The 14,814-nt window shown below is 37.9% G+C and overlaps 1 protein-coding gene across 2 annotated transcripts; it reads left to right on the top strand.

Moving 5' to 3' along the window:
* Positions 1 to 7,013: 7,013 nt before the first annotated feature.
* Positions 7,014 to 14,383, top strand: ino80c (INO80 complex subunit C). 2 transcript variants are annotated; one of them, XM_062064186.1, is made up of 5 exons: positions 7,014 to 7,328; positions 7,466 to 7,585; positions 9,103 to 9,214; positions 12,519 to 12,586; positions 12,660 to 14,383. In XM_062064186.1, exons 1-5 carry the CDS (start codon positions 7,149 to 7,151, stop codon positions 12,789 to 12,791), a joined length of 612 nt encoding a protein of 203 aa, XP_061920170.1. In that variant the 5' UTR covers positions 7,014 to 7,148; the 3' UTR covers positions 12,792 to 14,383. The 2 variants fall into 2 exon arrangements, with proteins under 2 accessions (XP_061920170.1, XP_061920171.1); XM_062064187.1 differs by lacking the exon at positions 12,519 to 12,586 and having other exon boundaries at positions 12,660 to 12,807.
* The last annotated feature ends 431 nt before the right edge of the window (positions 14,384 to 14,814 follow it).

Raw genomic sequence — 14,814 nt, forward strand, 5'->3', positions numbered from 1 at the left:
TGTACAGCCCTTTGAGACACTTGGGATTTAGGGCTATATAAATAAACATTGATTGATCTTTAGTCTGGACCCAGACGGACGGCAAAGAGTGGTGTGCAATGAGTTGCAGCCACATCTGAAATACAACGAGAATATGTGCGTTACACAATGCATAACGTCTTAAATATCCACACATTGTTATTTGCTTAATACTAACAGTCAAATACCGGCTGAAATGTTTACTTATAGGATACGTAGGCCCATACAATCAGCACATATGGTAATTAATAATAACAAGTGACTTACTTGTCGCCTTCTTCATCTGCTGCGCATTGCTATACTTTCGTCTTCCATGAAACGAAGAAATATCACCTGTCGCTGGATTCTTCGTGCCCTTACTTCCTCGACGTGCTCTTCCATTAACGTTATTAGATGCAAAATTTTAGCACCCATTGTTATTATTCCTTGCAAGCAGACGATACTGAACACAGTTCGCGGGTGGGTTGTTGGTTGTTTTGCAGTGAGGGTGAGGCGCTAAAATAATACATCACAGGTCGCAGGCGGATATGCGTCACACATGTTTCTTACCAAGGTCCCCAGCAACCCCAGCCATGTGCGAACATGAAAAGGAAAAGTCCCTATGGGGAAGGGTAGTTCCTATAACTAAACTTGAGCATGGTTCTTAGAATTGCGTCCCTGACAACTAGTATATGCGAATCCTGCAAATTATTACAATTTTGGTGCCAGTCTGATCGGTTCAACGAAACCCCTGCTCAAGATGGCGGCCGTGTCAACATGCCAGAGTAACAGAGGCTGGGCAATCAACATGGTTACTATGCAAAATATGAAGTGGATCCGTACACTTTTCAAAGGATTTTAAATATTTAACATCACCAAAGTGGACTTTTCAAGCTATCTGGTTGACCACACGTCCTTTGACACTCGCAAAGAGTGCAAGCACAATAAAAACTTGAGAGCCACAAGAAGCACACATACACATGTAAAGACACAGAAACTACGAGACTTGCAACAGGAGGAGATTGGGGGGCCTCCGTTGGTGAAGCTTCTACCCTTTGGCGCTGCTTTAGCCGTCCGTTGCCCTCAAGGAGCAAAGCAAGGCTAAGCCATGGGGTGGGGGTTGATGTATGTGTGTGTGTGTTATCTCTATAGGCCTAGAGTCGCTTTGCAGGCATGGCAAACATAATTCAGCTCCCCAGGTGTTGTTAACAAGGAAGGAGTTGGTTTTTTTGACTGCCACTTCACTCTTTGCCAGATTGTTATGGACTCATGCCAACGTGCACCCACCGCATCGCTTTTGCTGTTTCCACGCGTTATTTTTTGACCTCCTTATCACCTTGTACTTTGTAAGTACTCTGGGTTGCATGCATGCTTCTTTTTCTCCCACAGTAACACCATTGTAGTTTTTTGTATCTCTTTTGTGGCTTTGCCCTGTTTTGTGTGTTTTATGTTGTACTTTTCACTCCTCTTGAGTTTGTAAAACACTTCACCTGTCATTCTTTGCTTTAGGGGTCCTACTTTCGGCTAAAGCCGTTTGTAACAAATAATGATATGCACTTCCAATGTACCCTTATTTATCTGATAATCTACTGATTGAGTGTAGGAGGTTTAGGATACATTTAATACTTGCTGTATAAATACTATCGTCTATGTTGTAATACAAACTAACTAAGCAAATCAAGAAAGGTCATTGGCATTGTATAGGTGTATGGCAGAACTTTGGCAGACCTGCCAACTATACTGCATTTGCTGGAAGACTCCTGGATATTGTCTACCAATATGCCGATATCCCGTAATTTTTTGGCAGCAACCACTTCTTAGCGGCACAGATTCACGTAAAATCCATCGGTGCCATGTACCTGGGCTGCGCGTGATGTCACGCCTGGTTGCCAACTCAGCCGGTGTTTCGCACTTCGGCACTTGGAAATCACTTCAGCAGCACTGAGAGAGGAGTCATATATATATATATGCATTATTACCTCAGCTAAAGCTAAATATTACTCAAATCTCATCCACCTCAACAAAAATGATCCTAAATTTTTGTTTAGTACAGTAGCATCGCTAACCCAACAAGGGACTCCTCCCAGTAGCTCCACCCACTCAGCAGATGACTTTATGAATTTCTTTAATAAGAAAATTGAAGTCATTAGAAAAGAGATTAAAGACAATGCATCTCAGCTACAACTGGGTTCTATTAACACAAATACGACTGTACATACGACGGATACCGCCCTCCAAAATAGTTTCTCTCTCTTTGATGAAATAACATTGGAGGAATTGTCAAAATGTGTAAATGGGACAAAACAAACAACATGTTTACTTGACCCAATTCTTGGGAAACTTATCAAGGAGCTTTTTATATTATTAGGTCCATCAGTGTTAAATATTATAAACTTATCACTTTCCTCTGGCACTGTTCCCCTAGCATTCAAAAAAGCGGTTATTCATCCTCTACTCAAAAGACCTAACCTCGATCCTGATCTCTTGGTAAACTACCGGCCGGTGTCCCACCTTCCGTTCATCTCGAAAATCCTCGAAAAAATTGTCGCACAGCAGCTAAATGAACACTTAGCGTCTAACAATCTCTGTGAACATTTTCAATCCGGTTTCAGGGCAAATCACTCTACGGAGACAGCCCTCGCAAAAATGACTAATGATCTATTGCTAACGATGGATTCTGATGCTTCATCTATGTTGCTGCTTCTTGATCTTAGCGCCGCTTTCGATACTGTTGATCATAATATTTTATTAGAGCGTATCAAAACGCGTATTGGGATGACAGACTTAACTGACAGGATGCAGTGTGTCTCCCATAACAATGTGACCTCGGACTATGTTAAGGTAACGTGCGGAGTTCCCCAGGGTTCGGTTCTTGGCCCTGCACTCTTTAGTATTTACATGCTGACGCTAGGTGACATCATACGCAAATACGGTGTTAGCTTTCACTGTTATGCTGATGACACTCAACTCTACATGCCCCTAAAGCTGACCAACACGCCGGATTGTAGTCAGCTGGAGGCGTGTCTTAATGAAATTAAACAATGGATGTCCGCTAACTTTTTGCAACTCAACGCTAAGAAAACGGAAATGCTGATTATCGGTCCTGCTCAACACCGACATCTATTTAATAATACCACCTTAACATTTGACAACCAAACAATTAAACAAGGCGACTCGGCAAAGAATCTGGGTATTATCTTCGACCCAACTCTCTCGTTTGAGTCACACATTAAGAGTGTTACTAAAACGGCCTTCTTTCATCTCCGTAATATCGCTAAAATTCGTTCCATTTTGTCCACAAGCGATGCTGAGATCATTATCCATGCGTTCGTTACATCTCGTCTCGATTACTGTAACGTTTTATTTTCGGGCCTCCCTATGTCTAGCATTAAAAGATTACAGATGGTACAAAATGCGGCTGCTAGACTTTTGACAAAAACAAGAAAGTTTGATCATATTATGCCTATACTGGCTCACTTGCACTGGCTTCCTGTGCACCTAAGATGCGACTTTAAGGTTTTACTACTTACGTATAAAATACTACACGGTCAAGCTCCTGCCTATCTTGCCGATTGTATTGTACCTTATGTCCCGGCAAGAAATCTGCGTTCAAAGAACTCCGGCTTATTAGTGATTCCCAGAGCCCAAAAAAAGTCTGCGGGCTATAGAGCGTTTTCTATTCGGGCTCCAATACTATGGAATGCCCTCCCGGTAAAAGTTAGAGATGCTACCTCAGTAGAAGCATTTAAGTCTCATCTTAAAACTCATTTGTATACTCTAGCCTTTAAATAGACTCCCTTTTTAGACCAGTTGATCTGCCATTTCTTTTCTTTTCTTTTCTACTCTGCTCCCAACCCGGGGTGGACCGCTAGCCTGTCCATCGGATGGGGACATCTCTACGCTGCTGACCCGTCTGTACCGAGGATGTCGTTGTGGTTTGTACAGCCCTTTGAGACACTTGTGATTTAGGGCTATATATATATATATATATATATATATATATATATATATATATATATATATATATATATATATATATATATATATATATATATATATATATATATATATATATATATATATATATATATATATATTTATATTTATATATGTATATATATATATATATATTGTTGTATATTGTTGCAATTTTCAATGCCAACAGAGAAATTGTCTTTAAAAATGTTCCAATGTGAGCTAAGTAAGCTTTCAATTATTCCAGAAATGCACAAGCTTTATGCTAATATTCAGTACCGGCCAAAAGTTTGGACACACCTTCTCATTTCAATGTGTTTTCTTTATTTTCATGACTATTTACATTGTAGATTGTCACTGAAGGTATCAAAACTATGACACCTGTGAAGTGAAAACCATTTCAGGTGACTACCTCTTGAAGCTCATCGAGAGAATGCCAAGAGTGTGCAAAGCAGTAATCAGACCATCCATCCATCCATTTTCTACCGCTTGTCCCGTTCGGGATTGCGGGGGTTGCTGGAGCCTATCTCAGCTGCACATGGGCGGAAGGCGGGGTACACCCTGGACAAGTCGCCACCTCATCGCAGGGCCAACACAGATAGACAGACAACATTCACACTCACATTCACACACTAGGGCCAATTTAGTGTTGCCGATCAACCTATCCCACAGGGTGGCTATTTTGAAGAAACTAGAATATAAAATATGTTTTCTGTTATTTCACCTTTTTTTGTTAAGTACATAACTCCACATGTGTTCATACATAGTTTTGATGCCTTCAGTGACAATCTACAATGTAAATAGTCATGAAAATAAAGAAAACGCATTGAAATGAGAAGGTGTGTCCAAACTTTTGGCCTGTACTGTACATTGGCTTTGCTATTGACTATGCTACTGATTAGCACCAGCAATTTTACTTGACGATTTCAACAACTCCAAATCTGGTAACGAAAACTACAACTAAGATGCACTTTACAATCAAACAGCTGGTGCGTAATAAGTACAATGCTTAAATGATTAACTTTTTTTAGGGGGCAACAAAACACTTAACAGCAACGATTGAACTGGCAAGCCAACTCACCATAAACTATACACTACTGCTATGTCTTGGATTTGAAACTGTAATTGAAAAATGTGACTTAAAAAAAATAGATACAACAACTGGACAGCAATGATCAAAATCAGCTTACTTTTAGATGTTGCAATACAAATGGAATTTTATTATTCAAATTAAGTAATTTTATCAACAGACACACAAGTACCGAAAATTGATTACCGGTATATATATATATATATATATATATATATATATATATATATATATATATATATATATATATATATATATATATATATATATATATATATATATATATATATATATATATATATACACTACCGTTCAAAAGTTTGGGGTCACCCAAAGAATTTTGTGGAATAGCCTTCATTTCTAAGAACAAGAATAGACTGTCGAGTTTCAGATGAAAGTTCTCTTTTTCTGGCCATTTTGAGTGTTTAATTGACCCCACAAATGTGATGCTCCAGAAACTCAATCTGCTCAAAGGAAGGTCAGTTTTGTAGCTTCTGTAACGAGCTAAACTGTTTTCAGATGTGTGAACATGATTGCACAAGGGTTTTCTAATCATCAATTAGCCTTCTGAGCCAATGAGCAAACACATTGTACCATTAGAACACTGGAGTGATAGTTGCTGGAATTGGGCCTCTATACACCTATGAAGATATTGCACCAAAAACCAGACATTTGCAGCTAGAGTAGTCATTTACCACATTAGCAATGTATAGAGTGTATTTCTTTAAAGTTAAGACTAGTTTATCTTCATTGAAAAGTACAGTGCTTTTCCTTCAAAAATAAGGACATTTCAATGTGACTCCAAACTTTTGAATGGTAGTGTGTATATATATATATATATATATATATATATATATATATATATATATATATATATATATATATATATATATATATATATATATATATATATATATATATATATATATATATATATATATATTAGGGATACATGCGTTAAAATGTAATATCGGAAATTATCGGTATCGGTTTTTTTATTATCTGTATCGTGTTTTTTTTTTTTTTTTTAAGGTTTTTTTTAATTAAATCAACATAAAAAAACACAAGATACACTTACAATTAGTGCACCAACCCAAAAAACCTCCCTCCCCCCATTTCTTTCTGTTATCAATATTCTGGTTCCTACATTATATATCAATATATATCAATACAGTCTGCAAGGGATACAGTCTGTAAGCACACGTGATTGTGCGTGCTGCTGGTCCACTAATAGTACTAACCTTTAACAGTTAATTTTACTAATTTTCATTCATTACTAGTTTCTATGTAACTGTTTTTATATTGTTTTACTTTATTTTTTATTCAAGAAAATGTTTTTAATTTAGTTATCTTATTTTTTATTTTTTTTTTTAAAAAGTACCTTATCTTCACTATACATGGTTGTCCAAATTAGGCATACTAATGTGTTAATTCCACGACTGCATATATCGGTTGATATCGGTATCGGTTGATATTGGTATCGGTAATTAAAGAGTTGGACAATATCGGAATATCGGATATTGGCAAAAAGCCATTATCGGACATCCCTAATATATATATATATATATATATATATATATATATATATATATATATATATATATATATATATATATATATATATATATATATATATATATATATATATATATATATATATATATATATATATATATATATATATATATATACTTTATTAAGTTTGGACACCCCTGCTCTCGACCCTTGCCTGAAACCCGGAAGTGCTTCTAGGTCACGTGAATGCAACCCAGCAATCGAATACAATTGCACATTTTTATACCAATATATAACATAAATAATACTACCAGTAGTTCTAACAATGTGTAAGAATAATAGTATAAATATAATATTATCGACATGTTATTGTTTACGTGACATATGTAGCTTTGTTTAAGGGTCACGTGTCAAATTTAACCGGAAGTAAATCAAATCAACATCCGGTTGAAGGAACGTTTGTGTTCCGGCTGTTGAAAGCAGCTATGCTAATGCTAACGTGAGGTAAAAAAACAAAACCGGCATTTTTAATAAACTTTACTTCCTTCGCTGTGTTGCACCGGCGCGACACATGGCAGCGCAACTTCCCATAACTATCAAGAGCCAGTCGGTGGCCGCAAATTCTGCTTATATACGCGGAAAGAAACGTCCCAATAGTCCGGCGGTGTGTACTGCTGCTGCTCAGCCTTCTAGCGGCAGCAACAAGAAGAAGAAACCCCAAATAATGGCGACACTTGCTACACCGAATCAGGTATAAGTGACTCACACCGTAAGGTTACATATATAGTATATATATTTTATCATTTCTTTCAGAATGCAACTTTGGGCTTCAGGTTACTTGCATTATTCATAGTCGTCATGTATTGTTATTTATTATTCTCCATTCAGATGTCAGCAGTAGAAGCAATGTGTGATATGAAGTCAAGTGGATCAGTGGACAACACTCCAACTACCACCACAGAATCTACTCAAGCCAGGCCACCGCCGTTTAAAGACCCTACCTTCATGGTGGCTGCCTTTGGATTTTTGACATCACTATGATTATGTGGTTTAGATTGATTGAAACTTGTATTAGTAGATTGCACAATACAGTACACATTCCGTACAATTGACCACTAAATGGTAACACCCGAATAAGTTTTTCAACTTATTTAAGTTGGGGTCCAGGTTAATCAATTCATGGTAATTCATGGTTTCTTAATCGATTCATTAACGATGTTACAAAAAAGATCAGTTAGAATAATACGTAATGTTGGATATAGAGAACATACAAACCCTTTGTTTATTGAATCAAAAATAGTGAAATTCTAAGATTTTGGTGCATTTCCATCCATCAATTTTCTACCGCTTGTCCCTTTCGGGCTCATTTGCAAACAGCTAAAACTATGTACAAAGCAAACTATAACCTGTTACCCAAGAATGTACAACAATTCTCAACAAAAGAGGAGAAATATAACCTTAGAGGAAAATCAAATTTAAAACATTTGTATGCTCTTGGCACAGGGGTTAGTGCACGTGCCTCACAATACGAAAGTCCTGAGTAGTCCTGGGTTCAACACCGGGCTCTGGATCTTTCTGTGTGGAGTTTGCATGTTCTCCCCTTGACTGTGTGGGTTCCCTCCGGGTACTCCGGCTTCCTCCCATCGCCAAAAACATGCACCTGGGGATAGGTTGATTGGCAACACTATATTGGCCCTAGTGTGTGAATGTGAGTGTGAATGTTGTCTGTCTATCTGTGTTGGCCCTGCGATGAGGTGGCGACTTGTCCAGGGTGTACCCCGCCTTCCACCCGAATGCAGCTGAGATAGGCTCCAGCACCCCCCACGACCCCGAACGGGACAAGCGGTAGAAATGGATGGAAGGATGGATGTATGCTTGTACAACGCTTAAACCTTTAGCATATCAGTATGTGGAATTCAATTATGGAACGGATTAACCAAAAGAATCAAACAAAGCACCAATATGATTCAGTTTAAGAAACAGGTTGAAACTAAAAGTGTTCACAAAGTACACAGAACAATAATTATGATGAACATCTTATAGTGTGTGAATGTGAGTGTGAACGTTGTCTGTCTATCTGTGCTGGCCCTGCGATGAGGTGGCGACTTGTCCAGGGTGTACACCGCCTTCCGCCCAAATGCAGCGGAGATAGGCTCCAGCACCCCCCGCAACCCGGAAAGGGACAAGCGATAGAAAATGGATGGATGGATCTTGAACCCTTTTTCTTTTGAGATAAAGATTATTTATGTATTTAATATTTGTTTACTTACTATGGTATATTATTCATTTATTATTTATTTATTCACTGTTCTGTTACAGAGAACAAGGAAATGGGATAAAATTGCTATGGAATGAAAAGGGGTAGGATTAAATAAGCTCTGCTTCTTCCTTCTTCTTTTCGGATGTGCTGTAACGAAACAACTGGAAATATGTGATGCATTACATTGTATCGTATGCATGTTCGAAATAAACTGAAACTGAAATGAACTGAACAACTCAAACATTTTCCCTCTCCTTTTTGACAGCATTCTGGGATTGGCGGAGCTGCAGCAGGCAAAAAGAACAGAACCTGGAAGAATCTTAAGCAAATTCTGGCTTTGGAACGAACACTACCTTGGAAACTGAACGACCCTAACTGTAAGTTCTTGCATCGGATATTAAACAGATGCATACATTACATAAGTTTTTCCCACAGGACTGTAATGTATCTGTGGCTTTTGGTTGGGCGGGGGGGCTAAATTACCTCATTGTCTATTTTGCATAATTGATTGTATAGGCTCCAGACCCCCGCAACCTTAATAGGGACAAGTAGTAGAAAATGCATGGATGGACAATGATGCTTGTGCGTGCTTGCAAATAACACGCAGAGGCAATTAAAAAAGCATTAATGATGTGTCTTGGGCTCCATGTAAGTGCAGCTGATTTTAAAAAGGATTGTTCATTCGATGTATCACTATCATGATGAACAGCTGTCTATAAAATGTGCAAAGGCTGCACGATTTTAAGAAAAAAAACTACTGGTAATTGCGATTTTTGTCTCCAAAATTGCGGTTGCAATTGCATTTGCGATTTTTATTATTTTATACAATATAAATGCATACCACTGCGAAAATAATAAGTGAAGGAAGACATGTTACTTTTAGACTGTCAATCAACATATTCTTGTCTCAAGGTGCCACATATGAACAATATGCAATCATTTACTTTAAGATGTTTTTGGCGTTATGTAAACAGACTCCAAGCTTTTGTCTACATTATGCTCTTAAAGTACCAGTAGAGTGGAAAAACAAGTTTCCTCTATATTGAAGCTAATGCCATATATATCTGATTTATGGCACCAAAAGTCTTCCAAAGTATGCGAATAAATAGTTATGATCAAAGATTACCGAACCATTTTTAGAATTAATGAGCAAGCCAGTCACATGATCTGTGATGTAGGCCATGTCTACACTAAGTCGTTTAACCCCTTAAACTAATAATTATTTAGCCTAAGCCCCATTTCAGCCACACTAAACCATCGTTTAAGGTCCCCCACCTCAGACACATTTTTACACGGCGAAGTACCCTTTTACACTAAGCCAAATAAAGTTACAGGGTAATTCCCACCTAACCTTATCCATGTCCACAAACAACAATGCCACCGTTTAAGACCACTCCCCCCTCCGTCCGCCGGCGCAACGCGACCTTATACGCATGCGCGGAAAATGCGCACGTCAGCTTTGTGTGCAAGTTCACATTGTTTACGTGTCTAATAAAGATTTGATTAATTTATGATGGCTCAGGTGTGATTCACTACAATAGGGCCCCACAGCACACTGGATTCCAGTTAACTGAAATACCACAACACTGGATATTGTTCAGATAAGTTAAATTTAAGAACTTGCAGACAAAGCTGACGTGCGTATTTTCCACGCCTGCGTATTAGGTCACGTTGCGCCAGCGGACGGAGGGGGTCTTAAACGGTGGCATTGTTGTTTGTGGACACGGATAAGGTTAGGTGGGATTTACCCTGGATAACCTTATCCGGCTTAGTGAAATAAATAAATATATATATATATATATATATATATATATATATATATATATATATATATATATATATATATATATATATATATATATATATATATATATATATATATATATATATATATATATATATATATATATATATATATTTATATATATATATATATATATTTATTTTTTTCAATCTGTCCTGTCCAGCCACTCATGTAAATCATATTGTTAAAGTTAAAGTACCAATGATAGTCACATACACACCAGGTGTGGTGAAATTATCCTCTGCATTTGACCCATCACCCTTGATCACCCCCTGGGAGGTGAGGGGAGCAGTGAGCAGCAGCAGCGGCTGCGCCCGGGAATCATTTTAACCCCCAATTCTAACCTTTGATGCTGAGTGCCAAGCAGGGAGGTAATGGGTTCCATTTTTATAGTCTTAGGTATGACTTGGCCGTTGATGTAGATGCCCATATTTGCTGTACAAATTTACTTTACAAAAGAGAATGTTGGATACTTCTCTTGTTGTCTTATTTGTATTTGACTTTAATAAATGTTTGGGAAGCATTTTATTAAACAAAACCAGTTTTCTTTTAAGTACTATAGAAACTGATCAGATTTGTTTATCTATTTTATGGAGGAATGTAGTTAATCAGAACTGGCATCCAATCTTATTAAAAAAGTATAGATTTTGAATCAAGAATCGATTCTGAATCGAATTGTTACCCCTAAGAATCAAATCGAATCGTGTGGTGCCCAAAGATTCACAGCCCATAAACTTGCATGTCAATGCGCCGCTAAAATAGGCCATCTGTGTTGCCACTTATAATAACTTATAATATCACTCATATTTGATTAATTTTCAGGTCGTGACATGTACATGGAGTATAGTGGGCGGTTTCTGGATGTTTTTTAGAGGGTGTAATGAGCACAACAGAGGACACTTGATCTTTTGACTCAATTGGTAGCTATTTATTTACGATTTCGAATGCATAAAAAAAGCCAAGCGTATGTGTTCTTGTCTTACATAAGGATTGTGAATGATAAACAGAACATCTCTTTCAAATATTTGCATATTTACAGTATGACTGATCTAATACCATGGTCAGACTGCAGAAGCGGAAATTGCCAAAGATATTCAGAGCGGAATATTCAAAATGGCCAACTGAATTTGTGGCATTTTGTGATGTTTAGACAGTATTTTGACATACTTTGTAGATTCTAAATACAATTGGATGTGGTTTAATGGATACAATAAAACACTATTAAGTATATAAAGTGAACTTTTTTTCCACTCTACTCGTACCTTATACTGAAGAAATACTCAATAAAAACGATTCAGTGTTTATAATGTTGATGTAATGTAATCATAATACATAATAATAATGCTATTGGCCATTTAACACACAGGAGTGCTTTGCGCCATAGCCCGCGCCATAGTCAATAAGCTCTTTCTTCTTCTCTATCCTCTTGTTGTGGGGCATTTATGCTCCGCTGTTGCCATTTCTAATATAAAGTAGCGTACAGTTCTAACTTATATATGTCAGTAGACTCACTATGAAAGCCCTAAAAACTACAACAACGATGGCGGGGGAAGACACTGTTGAAGTAGATCCACCTAAATAGTACCGCCCACAAAACAGTGCATTCTGAAGTGGCTTGAAGATGATCTGTAAAACATTATTATGCTAGAGTTTGACCAAAGAACCACCATTACATGTTATGTAGTCCACAAGGAAATGTTATAAATGTAGAAAAAAAATCATAATATGACCCCTTTGATGCGTCGTATAATCTGGTGCGCCTTTTGTATGAACTAGACCTAAATAGACCCGATCATCAGCAGTGTGTGTTATTCCGGTGCGCCCTATGGTCCGAAAAATACAATAAGGAATTATTTATTTATTTTATGCATCCATAGACTACAACATCGACGCTCCTCCCTCGTTGAAACCAGCCAAAAAATACTCCGACATCTCGGGATTACCTGTGAGTAATTTATTAATGGTTATTTAATTAAGTCAACACAGTGAACTGTTTATTATTTCTCATATTCCCTCAGGCCAACTACACAGACCCCCAGACCAAACTGCGCTTCACATCCTCAGAGGAGTTCTCCTACATCCGCCTCCTCCCCACTGATGTGGTGACTGGCTACCTGGCCCTGCGGAAGGCCACCTGCATCGTACCTTGACAGACATCTGACGTTGTGAAGCATAATTACTGTAAGAGTCGTTTGCACCTTAAAGGTGGCTAGGAGACAATTGATGACTCAGAATTAGCATTTTTTTCTGGGAAAAGAAAGCTAATCATTGTTGCGAGGATGCACGCTGCCCCCTTGTGATTGTCAGTTTGAAGTACAGGCTTTGTTTTCTAAGAAAATAAATAGCTCACTTTTATGCATGTAATGCAAAAAAAGCCTCACCCCTCCATAATCTCGTAACCACTTTGGCTGTATATTTCTAACAACTAGTTCCACATGTTTTTTATATTGAGTCTATTGTATGTCTGTTTTTTCCTCCGAGAGATTCTCATTTATCACAATTATTTTCTATTGTTTCCATACTTTATTTTAAAATCTTGACAACTGAGGCCATAGTATAACCTCTTGATTTGCTTCATAATAATATCAGCCTCAAACGGTTCTGCTTGTTTATTTAACTTTGATTCTTTGCACCCAATTTGTGTTTTCTGAAACGTCTCAAACATCTGAGCCAGTGTCATATTTACTTAGTGCAATATCTTACCAACTATAAGAGTAGTTTCCATCCATTTGATAGAACTTGAGGCTCTTATTTGGCACATACCTAATGAATTACGAGGTAGACGACAGCAGCAACGTGGTTAAAGTGATGCTGATGGCGGCAGCTTTTTAGTACATCTGTTCACGTTAGAACAGCACTTTTATTCCTGCTGTGGCATCAAAACTACAACGTTGTGATTAATGATGTTGTAACTGACTTTGTGCAAACACAGCATGCCACCCCAATAGGTTGCGCTCTGCGTGCATGCATGCACATTTTAAGAGTGCTACGCTCGGGTTATTTTTTTTATTGCAGATGCATGAATTTGGTGTATACCACAATAATACACACTGTCTTATAAAGGAAGTTTATGGTGCACTTCTAATGTAAATGGCAAGTGCATGTATAGTTTAAATGCAGTCCAACTTTGCACCACCAGGGAGTGGTAGATCTCTACTAGTGCCACACAAAGGTCAGGTGGCAGCTGTTAAATGCTTCAGTCAGGTCATCCATCACAAGTAGTGACAAAATTAATTCTAATCTTCAAAGATATATGTGGTATGAAGAGGCAGATGACATCATTAGCAAGCATTGCTGAATTTGGATAGGATACGCATGGCATACTGTGTCTCTTAGTAGGACTAGCATCATTAGGAAGTTGATTGTGGCTCATCATCTTTTTCTGGAGGATTTGACACTTACTGTATCGTACAGAACATGTGTCTCTGGAAGCAAACGCTGTCCGTGTGCTCATTTGGGTCCTTGTCTTCCTCCTTCCTTCTTTGTCACTGTTACGCTGCCTAATGAGGGAGAAGATGCTGTCTAATGCTGACAGTGTCGGGGTGCCTTTCTCTCGCTTTGTACAGCATGCAGCAGACGGCTTTAACATGTAGCTGGAGCTGCAATAATTGCTCACACAAATGATGACTTATGGTTCAATGACACACAACAGGTATGCAACGAGTTAGTACAAAGGTGGTTTTATGTATTTAATTAGTCAATCAAAATGTATTTACAGTCGTGGTCAAATGCTTACATACACTTTTGAAGGACATAATGTCATGGCTGTTTTGAGTTTCCAATAATTTCTACAACTGTTATTTTTTGTGTGATAGAGTGATTGGAGCACATACTTGTTTGTCACAAAAAACATTCATGAAATTTGGTTCTTTTATCTGTGATGAGGTGGCGACTTGTCCAGGGTGTACCCAGCCTTCCGCCCGAATGCAGCTGAGATAGGCTCCAGCGCCCCCCGCGACCCCGAAAGGGACAAGCGGTAGAAAATGGATGGATGGATGGTTCTTTTATTAATTTATTATGGGTGTACTGAAAATGTGACCAAATCTGCTGGGTCAAAAGTATACATACAGCAACATACATGATCCATTTTGGTTATGTAGAAAAGTTACAATCAAATCAAATTAGCCTTATGGCATGGCCTCTTAACCTCATGTGAGTGATTATGATTGACGA

This window comes from Entelurus aequoreus, linkage group LG11 (genome assembly GCF_033978785.1).
Source record: "Entelurus aequoreus isolate RoL-2023_Sb linkage group LG11, RoL_Eaeq_v1.1, whole genome shotgun sequence".
Classification (NCBI taxonomy): Eukaryota; Metazoa; Chordata; class Actinopteri; order Syngnathiformes; family Syngnathidae; genus Entelurus; species Entelurus aequoreus.